Source organism: Miniopterus schreibersii, assembly GCF_964146895.1.
Source record: "Miniopterus schreibersii genome assembly, chromosome: 14".
NCBI lineage: Eukaryota > Metazoa > Chordata > Mammalia > Chiroptera > Miniopteridae > Miniopterus > Miniopterus schreibersii.
In genome coordinates, this window is record NC_138114.1 from 47,565,782 (window position 1) to 47,581,647 (window position 15,866).

The 15,866-nt window shown below is 43.8% G+C and overlaps 1 protein-coding gene across 1 annotated transcript in view; it reads left to right on the forward strand.

The window, feature by feature from the left end:
* TDRD1 (tudor domain containing 1) overlaps window positions 1-7,368 on the forward strand; it is a gene marked incomplete at both ends in the record, with an annotated part of 28,745 nt that extends 21,377 nt beyond the window's left edge. Inside the window, 6 exons of the mRNA XM_081157884.1 lie at window positions 222-341; window positions 1,810-1,926; window positions 5,349-5,516; window positions 6,334-6,561; window positions 7,150-7,196; window positions 7,276-7,368. Of these exons, the coding sequence (XP_081014010.1) occupies window positions 222-341; window positions 1,810-1,926; window positions 5,349-5,516; window positions 6,334-6,561; window positions 7,150-7,196; window positions 7,276-7,368 (773 nt within the window). The remainder of the gene's footprint in view (window positions 1-221; window positions 342-1,809; window positions 1,927-5,348; window positions 5,517-6,333; window positions 6,562-7,149; window positions 7,197-7,275) is intronic.
* Window positions 7,369-15,866: the final 8,498 nt, after the last annotated feature.

Here is a 15,866-nt window from a genome sequence, read left to right on the forward strand (position 1 = left end):
AAGCACGGTACTACCAAGGTGCAGTAGTTCAAGGATTCTCATTACAGTTTGGAACAACTCCCACAAAATCCCTCAAATTGAACAGATTTTGTGAAAACGCAGATTTTCATTTTGGGAATTTGGGGATGTTGATAATGGACAGTTGAGTGAATAAAAATACTACTGGGAAAGATAGGAAGTTGGGTGTGGTTCACGGAGACCTGTGTTTGGTCCGTTTTCAGCTGTCTCTTCAGCTCAGCGGTGGAGGACCATAGAGCTGCCGGTGGATAACACTGTACAAGCAAGCATTTTAGAAATCATAAACCCAAACTTGTTTTATGCTCTACCAAGTGAGATGCCGGGTAAGAAAATAAAATTTGAGACCTATTTGTGCTGATCTCTGACAGGAAGATGAGAGTGCTTATCTGAACTCACGAGGAAGTGGGGAGAGGAGGAGGGTGACGATTTCTTCTCAAGGTTTTAAGGTAGAATTTACCTTAATAACAAACACTTCAGGCACGTTTACTGATAAAAACACCCATGTGAACATGAGTAGAATGCCCTGCATTCAGCACCTGTTCAACCTGATCTTGGTGATCTACAGCTTTTTATAACAAAAACATGTCCTTAATTACTGTATGACTTCCTGTTTAAAATTGTATTCTGTCTGTGTTGAATTGCATTTACCAAGTTAGCCTTCTACAGCCATTTAAGAGAATTTGAACCAAAACTTTTATATTGAAAGAGTACTTAGTAATCCGTCTATAGTGATAGTGTTACTGTATCTTTAGAAACTTAGAGAAATGTTTTACACCAGACCTAATCATGAAGAAATGTAGCATGTAAGTATTTTTAATTTTCCCGTTTTGTTTCATTGAAGTTTACAATGAAGGCTTCCGTTTGGTGGTGGTTGAGTTCATGCTTGCAGTGTAGAAGGTCAGTTAGTGCGAGTTGGGTGGCAGCCATTCAGAATAACTTGCAGGTACTTTAAGGCTGAAAAAATAAACCTTTGTTTTAAATTGTCAAACCTAGAATTGTGGTAATACCAATAAATTCGCTTAAATTTATCTCCAGTATTACAAATAATCATCTTTAATCTGTGGAGTAGGAAGCGAGGGTTCAGGATTATTCAGTCCTGACGACAACATATGGTATGACGAATTGGAGATCTCTCTTTTATTAACTGTAGGCATATACCTGGGAGATAATGCAGTTCAGTTCCCGACCACTGCGCAAAAGCTAATACTGCCCTAGGGCAAGTCACACACTTTTTGTTTTCAGTGCATATAAAAATATTGTTTACATTATACTGTAGTCTGTTAAGTGTTCAGCAGCATTATTTCTAAAATGACAACATACATATCTTAATTGAAATACACTTTATTGCTAAAAAATGCTAACCATCATCTGAGCCTCCAGCGAGTTGTAATCATTTTGCTGGTGGGTGGGTCTTACCTTCAGTTTGTAAAAAACACAGTATCTGAAGTGCAGTAAAATGCGAGGTATGCCTGTATAACACACTCACTGAGAAGTACACCAAACAGTTGCAAAAACACGGCTTAATAAGTTTTCATAGAGTGAACACACTAGTATAACAACCCCACAGGCTTCCTTCTTTCCCCCTCCCGTTACTGCATCCCTTCGGTACAAGATAACCAAGAGTGGTTTTTTGGTGTGTTTTTCAAAATAAATGTATATTTTAATGCACACAGAGGTGGGTTTTTTTGTGTGTTTTTTTTTTTTTAGTGATTAGATTTAACATTGTTTTGTGTACTATATTTAAATAGCATTGAAAATTCCTTCACAAAAGATTGTTTTTATATATTTTAGAAGATCAGGAAAAACTGTGTGTATTGACAACTGAATTGTTAGAATATTGCAATGCTCAGAGGAGTCAGTCGTCCTATAGACCCAGAGCTGGAGATGCGTGCTGTGCCAGATACACAAGTAAGATTCTTTTAGGTAAAATATTAAAGGGAAAATGCTTTTCTGTTCTCTTTTACTTGAGATTATAAGGATCACATTATTTTAGATGCATGTTTTATCTGGTTAGGTAGAGAAATTAAAGACAAGGTCATGGGTTTAGTTCATATATTGGGGTCCTTCAGCTTGTCTGTTCCATAACCACGATTCTGTTTAGGCAAGGGTATAGGTAGAAATGTAAAACTCTGTCAGTACTTCTAGATAACCAGCTCTAGATAACAATACTCTATATGGGGGTCAATGATGTCATACTTACATATGGAGGGATAGCAAATAATTTATAGAACTCTGAATGTACTTAAAAAGAATAAAATGCCTCTGGGAGTCAGGCTTATTGAACCAGGCATGCTTTATTCTACTGTTGTTTAGTATTTCATGTTAACAGATTTCTTTTGCTAATATAAATATAACACTTGTAGTGAATAGTTTTGGGCAGAAATTGGGTAACTGGAAATACTTTAGGCTGAATTTCCAGGAATAGAATTCTGGAGTTCAAGGACACATTGTTTTGTAAGTTCTGGGAGCATATAGCTCTCTGGTCAGTCAAAGAAATGTCCAGCTCTGGCCAGTTTTGCTGAGTGGTTAGAGCATCAGCCTGCAGACTGAAGGGTCCCAGGTTTGATTCCGGCCAAGGGCACGTACCTCAGTTGCAGGCTCGGTCCCCAGCCTAGTCAGGGCGAGTGCGGGAGGCAGCCAGTCGCTGTGTCTCTCTCACATCGATGTTCCTCTCTCCCTCCCTGCCTTCCTTCCCCTCCCCCCCTTCCACTCACTCTGAAAAGCAATGGAAAAAATATTCTCAGGTGAGGATTAAAAAAAGAGAGAAATGTCTGTGCCAGAGTTTGTGAATGCGCCAGTGTTATCCCTGCTTATGGTCTGTTGTCCAACTAACGCTCATTTTTAAATTTATATTTATGTTTTTTAAATGTATTATGCTTATCACCCCAATTCAATAAAAACAATTTTTTTTTAAAGGAAAAAAAAGAAAATGTATTACACTGAATTCTGTTTTTCTTTAATATGACAGCTGGCTCTACACTCTTTTCTTCCTAATAGCAGTAAGTGATGCTTTTGGTTGGGTCCAGTGCTCTGCGCTGCTTTAGCAGGACTGTGTAAACACTGGTCACCGCCTAGCCGTGTGGTGTATGTACTGTAAGCAGCTTGCTCTGCTGCAGCCTTTTTGATGTTACAAGTGTTCTGTATACTTTCACTGATTATCTCCAGTTCTCTGCATTAGTGTAAATTCAGTGAACATTTAATGTACTTTCATCAACTTTTATTGTTTGGAGGCATCTTGAGCCTCCTGACCTGCTCCTTTCTAGATTGCCTGCCCTCTAGACCTGAGCCCTCACCCTGGAATTTTTTCCTTCACCATTGTGCTAGGGGTTGTTCCAGCACCACCCACCTTTGTTTCTTGGATTCCTCCCCCACCCCACCTTGTTGGCTAGATTTCCCCCTCACTCATCTCACCTTGTTTTCTGGATCCCTTACTTTTGATTTACTCTAATATCTGATTATATCCCATTATCCAGGAGCTGAAAAAAGGTGCATGGAAGATGAATTTCCTGTTATCTCTCATGTTTGAAAGAGCCTTTATTCTACCCCCATAGTGGTGGATAGCTTGCCTGGATATAGAATTCTAGGTTGGAAATAATTTTTCCCTTCAGATTTTAAAGGCATTGCTTTTACTGTCTTTCAGCTGTTGGTGTTGCTGCTCCAGATTCTTCAGATGTTGTGCATCTGTTTTTTTCTTTCTGGACCTTTTATTAATCTCTTCATCCTGTGTTTTGAATTTTATGATGTGACTTAGGATTGGTTTTCTTTTTACCATTGTTACTGGGCACTCAGTGGATGGGCCCGTGTCTCAAATTTCATGAGCTTCAGTTTTGAGATGTCTTCCTGAATTATCTTTTATTCCCTTCTTTTCTGTTCCAGGAACTCCTTGTTGGACATGAGCACTTCTGCCAAATTTCTTCTTTTCTGTTTCATCTTTTTTATTTTAATGTTTTACAAGAAATTTCCTCAGTTTTATCTTCCAACTTATTTCATTTTTGATACTACATTTTTAGTTTCAGCAGCTTTCTTGTTTATCTCAAGTGTGTGTTTGTTATGTTTTTTAAAAACATATATATTTATTGATTTCAGAGAGAGGAAGGGAGAGGGAGAGAGAGAGAGATAGAAACATCAATGATGAGAGAGTCATTGTTCAGCTGCCTCCTGCATGCCCCCAACTGGGGATCGAGCCCGCAACCCAGGCATGTGCCCTGACCGGGAACTGAACCCCAATTGCCTAGATCCTAGGCCGACGCTCAGCCGCTGAGCTACGCCCGGCCGGGCTCAAGTGTGTGTTTTTAATACTGTCTTCGTCTTGTCTCAAGGTTGGAAGGCCATTTCTTCAAGGGTGTTCATACCATTCTTTTAATTTCCATGGTCTTCTCCCTCCTTCCGTTGTTTCTGTTTTCTTGAGTTCCTATTTGTTAGCCTTGGACATATCTTTCATGTTCGGGACTTTCCTTGAGTACTTGGTGATCCTTTGCTGTTCACTTATTTAAGACGGGGCACTAAGAAGCAATTGGAAGTTTCTTTGTGCATGGCCAGCGCTTGTTCACTGGTGGCCTTCACTGTAGGGCCATTTCACTGGGGACTCCTGATGTTGGTATCTTAGGAGCTTTTGGTTGGGGTGGTTGTCACCTGCCTGGAGTGCGTAGCTTGTCAGAATGTGTCTTTGGTCACCTTCCTCCTCTCCTCTGCCCCAGGGTCCCCAGCATAATTGGTCTGGCTCCCTCTCTGGAAGAGCAGCAGCAGTTGCCTGGGAAGGGGGAGGGCATTCTGACCTTCACTAAAACATGCAAACGCGAACAGGTCATTCTCTTTAGGAGCTTAAAAAATAACTGTGTAAGTGCGTTTATAAACTAAAGCTTATTCGGATGTCTTGGGAGGTAACTGCTTCCTTTGCCCCTTTTTCATTTTCAGCTCCTTCCTGACTCTTCCTCTCGAGCGGGTGGCACAGTCGTGGAGCTCTGGTTGCCGGGGGACCTGAGGTGTAAGCTGGGATGCTGCTCAGCTTCCCTCTGGTCAGCGTTGGCGGAGCTCTGCTCCCCATTTCCATTTATGCATCTGCTTTCCCTCTTCCAGTGTTTCATTGTCGTCTCTTACTCTCTATGCTTGTGATTTTAGGCCTTTTTCATTCTAATCCCGTAATTGTCTTTTTAGTAGGGTGTGAAAAAAGTAGAGGTGATATTTATATTTAATGTGGATATTTTGGCTTGAAATCAGCTGTATTGGTGTGAATTTCTAAGTGATGTAAATGCAGCTGTGAATGACCATTTTAAGAGAGGAAGAGGGTGATCGAATGTAACTTCTTACCTGAGATTCCATCGTGTTTTCAGATGATGATTTCTGGTACCGTGCTATTGTCCTGGGGGCCTCAGAGGCCGAGGTGAAAGTGATCTATGCCGACTATGGAAACGTCGAAACTCTGCCTCTTTGCAGAGTGCGGCCAATCTCTGCCAGCCACCTGGAGCTTCCTTTCCAAATTATCAGATGTTCTTTCGAAGGTATACAAGTCACTTTCCAATTTGGGTATCTCTGGGTTGTTTTTCCCCCCATTTGTTTAATAACTATAAGTCTGAATCACATAGGTATTTCAAGTAACCACCCAGATTTCTAAATATCAAGCAGAGTTTACAAAGAAATCTCATATCTTTTATTTCATTCTCACAAAAACTATATTCAGTTGGTCCATCTTTGTTTTACAGATTAGTTTCAGAGTGTCAAGGTTCAGAGATTGTTTTGCCCCGGGTTACAAAACTAGTAAGTGGCAGGGCCAGGATGAACTGGGGTCCTCTGGCCGCTCTTTTGGGGGGGTCTTTCTGCTGTTTCACCACCCTGTCTTTAGAGCCTGTTTTGGGCTACCTTACTGTGCATACTGGTATCTGCATATATTCAGCGCTTATGTTGGAATTTGTATAAAGTAAACTGAAGTATTAGAGTTTTACTCTCACTCCTGATTTCTTTACCTGGAGGTCCCCACAGATAATAACACACTGATGGCCTCAGAGTCTGCTTTGGTTTTGACTCAGAGAGTTGGAAAATTAGTAGTTTTCTTCTCACATTTGAATATATGTCCACAAAGGCAACCACGAGTCTGTTGGGGCCTCTAGACCTAGCTTAGTGCATGACACGTAATAGGGATCAGTGAGTGTTTATTAAGTTTGATTTTTTAATGCAACAAACAGCAGTAGTACATCAAAGCATACTTAAACCTAGCTAAAATCGGTGAGCCTTTTTCTTACTATTCTTAGATAAGTTATCTAATTATTACCTTTTTTAAGGGACTTGAAGATTAACTCTTGGTATTTATTTTTTTCCCAGGACTAATGGAATTGAATGGAAGCTGTTCTCAATTAGTAATAGAGCTACTAAAAAATTTCATGTTGAATCAGAATGTAACGCTTTCTGTGAAAGGAGTTGCTAAGAATGTTCACATCGTGTCTGTCGAGAAAAGTTCTGAGAATGGTGCTGTCAGCCTAACTGATAAGCTGGTGATGTATGGCTTGGCAAAAAACATCACATCTAAAAAGCAAAATGCTCTCACCAAAGGTATTTCTCCAAGTTTCATAACAAATATGGTTAAGAGCTGCTGTCAGTGTAGTTGACCTCATTTTCCCTTGTGCCCCATGGCCACATCCCTTCCTCTGAGTCCAGTGGCAAGGGAACTGCTTCTGGTGCCACCTCCGAGAGGCCTGCATGGATGCTCCCAGTCCAGCTTGTCCTTAGATCAGGCTCAGCAGCGTTGTCCATAGACTTGATGCCAAGAACTTCAGAAGTTATTTCCAATTTACTATCCAAATTACTTCTAATTTACTTTTGATCCTGATGAAGGTGAAAAACACATTTTTGAGATTGGATCTAATGGTGCTTCGTGAGATGATTTGGCAGGCCTGCCCTCAACAAAAAGGAGAGATCCCATGTGTGACAGGCAGAAGGCCTCAGACCTTGGAGACATGGGCATTAATTTGGTAAAATCCAGGACACAGTAGCAGATAACATGGAAGCCCAATGAAAAGTTAATGGATCAAGTTCTTTGTGGTTGGAACCCGAGGATGAGGGGCGGATCTGTGTATGTCTAGACTCCAGGATTTTTGTTCTTTATATTGTATGTAAATGCTTTTTTGCATTTGTTTTTAGAAAAGACGACCGGGATGAATTGCTGCTGCTCAGAGTTGCAGAAACAAGTGGGTAAAGTTTTCTTTTAGTGAAATTATCCTCCTCACATTTTGAGAAATTAAATACTTCTTTTTTTTTCATCCATAGGTTGAAAAACATGAACAGATTCTTCTCTTCCTCTTAAACAATCCAACCAATCAAAATAAATTTATTGAAATGAAAAGACTGTTAAAAAGCTAAGTAAGTGAAATTTGATATTTTGGCCCCTTCTGTAGCCAACAGTGGGACACCTCCAGGCATGCTCTCGGGAGCTGCTGGAGCGACACGTCTCTTTGTAAGGCTGCTCCTTATTTTGTGATCTGATCTGAGGCCTGGTTATAATGTTTTTGCTCTCTTCCTAAGTATTATTGGATAATCTTCCTTTGACATTGCTAATGGAATGAGCCCAGGGGTGTTCAGGTTGCAACACCCTTTCCCACTGTTGTTTGATTTTGAGAGTGCTCCTGTTGACTTGTGGAGGGACTTGTGAAAACTGCTGTGAGGTAAAGTGTAGCCTGAAATGCTTTGTGTCTAGATGTGAGATTAACTCACTTGAGCGCTTTGCTGTAACAATGTTTAGCACTTTTTATGAAGAGGTTCCAAGGATCCAAGAATGGAAAATGGGCCGCACTGATAGTGTATATTGCTTTTCAAAACAAAACGTACTCTCTCTTTTGGCTGTGGTGATTCTAGTGGTTAAAAGATGGTATTGTTGGGTTTTAAACAATAGTTCCCCCGCTATTGTCCCCTGCTAGTCCGCTGTTACTATCTGGGATCCTTTATTCTAAGATGGTCCTCAGAAATTACTTTATGATCAATAAATAGCCAGCTAGAACTTCTGATCACAATGAAGTTATCTTTATCACTTTGAGTTGATACAATTCCAGCCAAAAGCAAAGGATCTTTGATTATTTTAATATGTGCACTCTTGTTGGCTAAAGTACATAAATCAGAACTTTTGCAAACAGCTTGTACTGGTCTCTGTGGGTCTCCATGGGTGTGGCAACCCTTATGTTAGGTAACTGCTGGGTTCAGACATTCTCTGTACTATTGTTTTGTTTCTGTTTCTCAGAAAGTATAGCTAAGTTCTAAGGTAAATGTCTTTAATGCAAGACCAACAGTTTTGATTCTCATGGTTTATTTCCTTTCAAGTTTTGGTTTCTTTTTAACATACGCTTACTTACAACTGCAATTATAATTTTCGGTGCTTTCTCATGCATTGAGTTTTAATACCAACTGCTGTTTTGTGTACTTATGTTTAAAATCGTTAATGATCATTTTAATTTCATAGATTAGGAAACTTGCAGTGACAATGACATGAACTTCTGGAACTGAGTCCTAGAGCTATCAAGTTGATCAACTTGTATGCACTTTTACTTTTTATCTGTGAAATAAGCTTTTTTTCTTAAAGATGTTGAGAGTGCTTACACACAGCTCCAGATGAAACCTGTATTTTCTATTGTTTCTGAATAGATTGAAGATATTACTTAAAAAAAAAATACACCACTTTATTTAAAGCATAGTAATTCAACTGGCTTTTCACCTACTGTGCAAATAAATGTTTGTCTACACTTGAATGAGCTATAATACCTTATATTTGGGCAGTGCCTTATTTAAAAGGAACTTTTACATCTAGTCACATAGTTCACAGTGCCCTCGAAAAGGAATTATGACCCCATTTTATAGGTGAGGAAGCTGAGGTTCATAGAGTTAAATGGCTGCCCCAAATCACATGCGGACTGGAAAGTAGGTCTTTTGACTCAAAGATGAGTTCTCTCTACTGCCCCCTGCTGCTTACCTGTTCGCTGTGGTACACTATTTTTTTAGATTAAATAATCTGAAATGCATGAAACTAGGGTTATATTATTAGAAAACATGACATATACATGGTTACTTAAGCATATTTCCTTCATTCTAGTGAAAATGTAGTTGAGTATTTAGTACCAAGAGTTATTCGTCCTAGAGATGGAGAAAATGTGGTTTAGATTTGTTTCTTCATCTCTGGAGAAAGTCGTTTTAATTTGTTAGTAATTGTGAAACTGCTACACTAGGAGGGATGTGGTGATGAGAACATAAAACTCACCTTTTGCTCAAAAGTGATAAGCACTTAAGCATGCAAGTTAACGTAAAATATTTTTATATTTGAAGGACAGTGCAACCAGCTATATTTCATGTTTGTGAAGGAGAGTATGAACAGCTATAATTAACATGGGCACTGTTTGGGTGGTGGTGAATTTTTTTAACTCATACAATTTCAGTTAGAAGTGAATATTTGGTTTGCTTGTGCGTTAAATCGACATTCAGAACCATGGTGGCCAAGTTTCTATATACGGCATAATGACGGTGGACTTTTCTCTTTCAGAAACAGCCTGTTGGCGACAAGCACTAGGAGAGGAAACGGCAAAGACTGGACTTAAGCGGGGAAGGACGGCGCCGGTGGCGGTGAACCGGTGCCTCTCCTCTTGGGCTGCGTTTTCTCCCATGGCTGCCTACACCCCCACTTCCGTTTGCCCCCTGCTCTATTAGGTTGGGTAGTTTTCTTTTCCCCCTAAGCTCTTCCTTCCAAATAAATAAGCCTGGCATAAAAGAGCCATACCAAATTCATGGAAATCTCAGGAGGGGATGCGTGGGGGCTCTCTACTGTGTATATCACTTTTTATTGCATAAAGGTACTGAAGGAAATATGGCTCCCTGTTAATATTGGATCAGTCTAGTTGATGGATACACGAGCTTTATTATTGTTTGGACTTTTATGTGTGTTTAAATATTTTATAATAAAATATTCCCTGCTCTCCCTGTCATCATCTGCCTCTTGCACGTAATAAACGTTCTCTGGTTTGCTGTTGCTCCAGTCTCCGCTCCTCTTTTCCTGTGCACGCTGAGGTCGTCTCCGCTCTTTTCTCTCCATCGTGACGTGGCTCACTTTTCCTTTGGCCTTCGGGTACAGTCTGTCCTTGGACTCTGGACCACTCCAGCTGGGGAAGGAAAGTTCTCTTTCTGCCCTTTCTATCCATATCCTTTCCGATACGTAGCCACAAGATTTTTATTATAGATAGAATTTGCCATTCTATTTGCCATTTTCTGAAGCACAAATACAGTTAACAATTTAAGCTAAATTAGAGTATATATTTTTCTTGAAGCACATTACTATTAAATTCTCCTAAACTCACGTGCAGAATTATGGGCCAGCTGACTTTCCTGCCAGCCTCTTGCTGCATAATATATACTCCAGAAAACCAGTAAACGTGAGGATCCTTTCTAGAAGGGCCCTAAACTGCCAAATCCCAGGAAAGGAATTAAGTCATTGAGGCTAGCTCCTGGGAGGCTGCCAGCCCAGAGCAGAGAAGCTTGTGTTACTCGTGGGCTCATCACCAACATAACTGCCTGGATTTGGCAAATTGAGCTCTTCTAGGATTAACCTACGAAGGATACCTGGGCTACTCACCAGTGGTTCTGCAGCCAGACTGGCATTCAAGCAGTGCTTAACCATGAAACAGGATTCTCAAAGGTGGTCTTTGTTTTTCCAGCACAAGCCACTCACCACATGTGGCTACTGAACACTTAAAATGTGCCAAATCCAAATTGAGATGTGCTATAGATGTAAATTACAACAGAATTTCAAAGACTATAAAATATCTCTATTGTTTACATGTTGAGATACTAGGGATCTACTGGGTTAGTAAAATTAAACTCGTGTTTCTTTTCAGATATGGCTACTACAAGGTTTAAAATCACCTATGTGGCTTGTATTACATTTTGGTGGGACATGCCCATCTAAAGGCAGAGACACACACACCGCCCCCCCCCCCCAAGCAGTGGGGGGGAGGGAGCAGGTTCCCCTGCACAGGTTCTCATGCATTACTTAGCTCTGGCCACGTTGGGAGGGCTGCAAACCAACTGAGAACCACAGACAGAAATGAAACATTTTTGGAATTTTTTTTTTAACAAGGAAAGGTAAAAAACAAGAAGACTTGGTCTATCAGATGGACATTTACAAAAATAATGGGAAGGGCCTGGGAAAAAGGAAACAGGTCAGTCTTCCTGGAGGGCAATTTAATAATACACATCAAAGGCCTTAAATTACGTATACCCAATAGCCTGCAAATTTGCCTTCTTGCAGTTTGAGTAATTGAGTAAAAGCACAAATACCTAATTGCATGATTAAAATTAAAAGTTAATGTTCAACAGTAGGTGGGTTAAGTAGGTTAGAACATTAAGCAGGGGCTAAAAAAAGGCAAGAAGTGGAAACGCTGGTTAGGAGACAGTATGTGCGGAATGAACAAAGCTGTAAGTTTTTAGGTAACTAGAAAGACACTGGGAGCACGGACACCGTACTATGAAGTGATTGTCGCCGGGTGGGGGGATTTTCAACCTGCTTGGCATTTTCCTTCTTTGCAGTGAGCACACACGATGCCACCACACTTTCCTGATGACCATGAACTACAGGCTACACAATTCGAGCCGCCCTTTGTGGAGCGAGTGCTTACTAGTTACGAGGCTTTGTGCCAGGCACCGTGCGATTCTGATTTGTGGCGTTTGAATTTTAAAAATCAGGCGCCTTCTAGACTTAACCAGGGAAATTGCCTAAAGGGCCCGCTGACGACCGCGCAATTCCAATGACAGGCCAGCCAGGTAAACAGACGGCAATCGCCAGGACAAACAGAAACGGTGCCAAAGTCAACGTTTTCGCCTGAACTCGGGAGCAATCAATAGTGCAGAGCGCACAGCGCGCGGCTCCGAGGCTGGGACGCGGCGCTGGAGTAAGTACCTCCCTCGGTTTGCGGGCCTCGCTGACCGCTCGCTGCGGGAACGCGGGAGGCACCGCGGGCGGGGCCCCCAGAGGCCAGCCCTCCGCCCCCGCCCGCTGGGCGCGCAGGTGCTCCGCGTGGCGCCCGCAGCGCCCCCTGCCCGAGCCGCCGCGCGCTCCCGGGGAGCCCGCAGCCCTGGTGCCCGGCCCCTGCGGCGTCCTCCCAAAGGGCGCCGCCGACTTCCTCGCGCTCCCGGGAGACGAGCGGGCTGCGCCCCCGGGCGCCCCTACCTGGAGCGCGGGGACCGTGCGCGCCGCGGGGACCCGGCGGCCTTTCGCGCTTTGTTCGGCATTGTCTGCGCGCCCCTGAGCGCGGCCGCGAGCCCCGCGCGCCTCTCCGGGCCGGCGGCGTCCCGGGAAAGAGCGCAGGTAAGGGGACGGGGGCTCGGGGGCTGCGGGTGGAGGAGGGAACCCCGTATTGAACCCGAGCTGCTTGGCACAGTACAGAAGGAGCCTGTCTTCTGAATCAAGGCTTTGGGGACAGGCTCAAGGTCCCCCCCCCTGCCGCTCCCGCCGTTGGAGAGCCTCTGCAGGTGTTCCGGTTACTCCACCGCAGTTTTTCCCCAGACAGCTGAGTACCCCCCCCCCCCCCAGCGAAGCCTCTGCAAGCAGAGCCCTAGCGGGGCCCGCTGCCCCTGAGAGACAGACTCGGGGCCTTTGGGCGATGGGAAGGCCAGGGGTGTCATGCTGGACACCCCACCACCATCACCGCCTGACCCAGCCCTACTTTCTGCTCCCAGGCCCAGGGCAGAGCCCTTGGCCATGTGTTTGGCAGCTTGGAACGGAATAATTGGAACCTTCCAATGTTCAAAGTGTGAGGTCTTTTAATTTAAAAAACGACAAACAAAAACCCTAGAACCTCTAAATGTTTTATAAGTTGAGGTCTGAACGCCTAAGCTCTGTTCGGCTTCCAGGGTGACACTGTATTAAGAAGTGTGCATTTATTGAGAAAAGAGTCAGAGAAGCAACAGGTCAGGAAAGTGAGAGGTAGCCCTGCACGTGGCCGTGGCCACGGCGTGTTTGTAAACGCTGCCAGCCTTCAGCAGCCTGCAGCCATTCTCTTCTTGGCTGACGGGGGTACAAAGCACCTCTGAGCCCCTTTTCAGGTGGGCTATGGCCCACTCAGCCCACTCTCTTTTGTAGAAACCCAGCTCGGAGCCATCTCTGACTAAGAATTTCCCAGACTAGCCCCCAGGCACATCCCAGGGGGAGAGGGGAATTCCTTCCTTCATCACACCTGCCTGTTTGAAGGCCATCAGTGACATGTTTTTCTTTGCATCTGGTTTTCGGTCGGCCCTCCAGAGCTTAAAGTAGCTATTTCCTCTCCCCTGCCAATGGACTTGGATCCCCTGGAATGAATTATTGCCACATGGCCCATGTGTTTGCAGATGAGGGAACAGACCCAGAGAGGGTGGGAGAAGACTGCCCGAGGACAGATACGAAAGCCTTCGAGGAACCCAGACTCCTGGGTTTTTAATGAGCTTCATAAACGGCACAGCCATTAATTGGCAGGTGGTGACATTGGGAATGAGCTACTGGTGCAAGTATAAAAACCTTTTGTTAAGAATGTTCCCACCAGGTTTGTATTTTCACTGCATCTCCAACACCTGGGAGGGTGCTGGGCACAGGCAAGATGCCTAATAGTTTTTATTGAATAAATGAAATTTCGTATATCGGTGGAAGGGTCAGCAATGCGATGAGGTGTTTTAGAACAGTGTCCTCAAACTTTCATATTTCCCATGTCAGTAAAAAAAGTTTTAATTGGGAGGAGTGTAACAAAATAGCTAATTCTTTTTAATTTTTTTCAATTACAGTTTATATTCAGTATTCTGTGTTTAGTTGCAGATGGCTAATTTTGTATTTTATCTCACAAGATTATTTAAAAAAATAATAAATGCCTCCCATCATCTATAAGGCTATTGGGGGTCTCTTGGGGACCCTGCACAAGGGAGGGTCTGTCCGGCCAACACCCCCACTTCAGCATCACCCCAAGCCAGCTCCCTGGGACAGCTGAATACACTTGAAGTTCTTCCTTCAGTTTACCCTTTTATCTTCTAATCAGCTGCAGACTGCTTATGTCTCCACCTGCGGAATTACCTGCAGGGCTTCCCTGACCACGATTCCTATCTTTGAGCCTCACGCCCTTTCCTGACCCCGAGTCCCTTCTCTTGAACTGGAGTTCCCTGGTCTCCATCAAGAAAACTTTGCCCTGGCCCAGGGGGCTTTTGAATTGTGGTCTCATGCAATCCTGGCAACCACCTTTCCAGGCAAATAGGAAACTGAGACTGAAGTGAAGGAATTGACTGGATGGGTTCATGTTCGTGTCCTGATGTTTCATTAGTGTGCTTTGCATGTCATCTCTGCGCTGTACCCTTCTTGTCACAGCTGAGGTGCCCGCAGTCAGAAGACCTTGGCTTGGCTTCAAGCTTGTGGTTCGCTAGCTCTGGGACCTCAGGCCCCAACTTCTCCAAAACCATTTTCATGTATAAAAATGGAGATGATCATGCCTACCCTGTGGAGGCATGACTGTTGTTATATGAAATTAATATATGTAATGATCATCTTTTATCCTTGTACATTTAGGAAGTGTTTTACCATTCGGAGGGATGTTCACGCTCTATTTCATAGGATTTTTACACCACTGAGATCCTCCTGTTTGACAGCCGAATGCACCGAGGCAAGGGAAGTTGTTTGCAGTCTCCCAGCTGATTCTAAGCAGAGCTAGGCTGGAATTCTGTCTCTGGACTTCTGGCCCTGTGTGTGTGCTTCCCAGAGTCCCAAGGAAGTGAATTTGGGTCTTGTACACTTAAGGGATTTTCAAAGATCATCAAAACAGTCATTAAAATCTCTTTTGGCTAAAAATACATCTTAGCAGGTGGGGTGAGTGTAGGAGGCTCTGAGATTTATGCCTGTCTGCCCAGCTTTCTCCGCAACCATCCAGAGAATCCAAACAGCATATTGCCCCTGGGTGCTGACTTCTGGTTGTCGAACTGTTGGGTTCTGAAAATTTGCGATTCTTTTAGGGGGAGCAGGCCTTTCCCTGAGCAGCTTTTCAGATGCTTTCCCTGCCTCATCACACTAGAAATGTGCTGTCCACTTCCCTAGACTCTGAGCCAGGTGTTTTGCCAGATGGACAAGAAAGATGATTGTTACAGCAAAAGACACCAGTGGCTTCCTGGCCGGAGACTTCTACCTCGGATTTTAGTCTTCCTGTTCGATTTTAGTCTTCCTGTTCAGGTGTTAACTGTTCTTGTAAAGGGCTCAGGTTTCTATCCCAGCCAGGGGAGGCTGCCACGGGCTAATCTAATATTCAGGGTTGAAATTGCATTTTGTAAGGAGGTGGAAGTGGTTTCTTTTTTCGCCCTGCACTCATTTCATTTCCAGTCATAGAGGAGAAGGCAGGCATTGTCCTGCAAGACTGCCTTGAGCTATCGCCTGTCCCCCCTTCTTTTTCAAAAGCAGCCTTGTTTTGGCCTTGGTTTCTTCCTGTGTAGTGGGAAATGTAATCCCAGGGTGCAATGCTTTATGGTGCCCTGCAGCAACCCCACTCACCTGCTGTCCCCAAATGCCACCCATGTCGTGTGGAACCAAGATTTGCAAACAACAGACGAGAAGATTGGGGCACGGGGGGGGGGGGGGGGTGGGGGGGGGGGGGTGGCATCTGAGCCCATGTGTGAGAGTCCCAGAAGCCAGGACTGGTGCATGGGATCAGCGTGAATCATGGAACAGAAAGAAACAAACGTGATGACCGAGGCGAGGCGTTTGGTAACGGAGAAGGCCTTACGAGGTGCACCTGGGAGGCACGGGCCCCTTCCACCCCTGGGCTGCAAACTGCCCCTGACTACTCTGTGGAAGAATGCAGAGAGCTCTGGGAATCTTCTCCTGTGCTCCA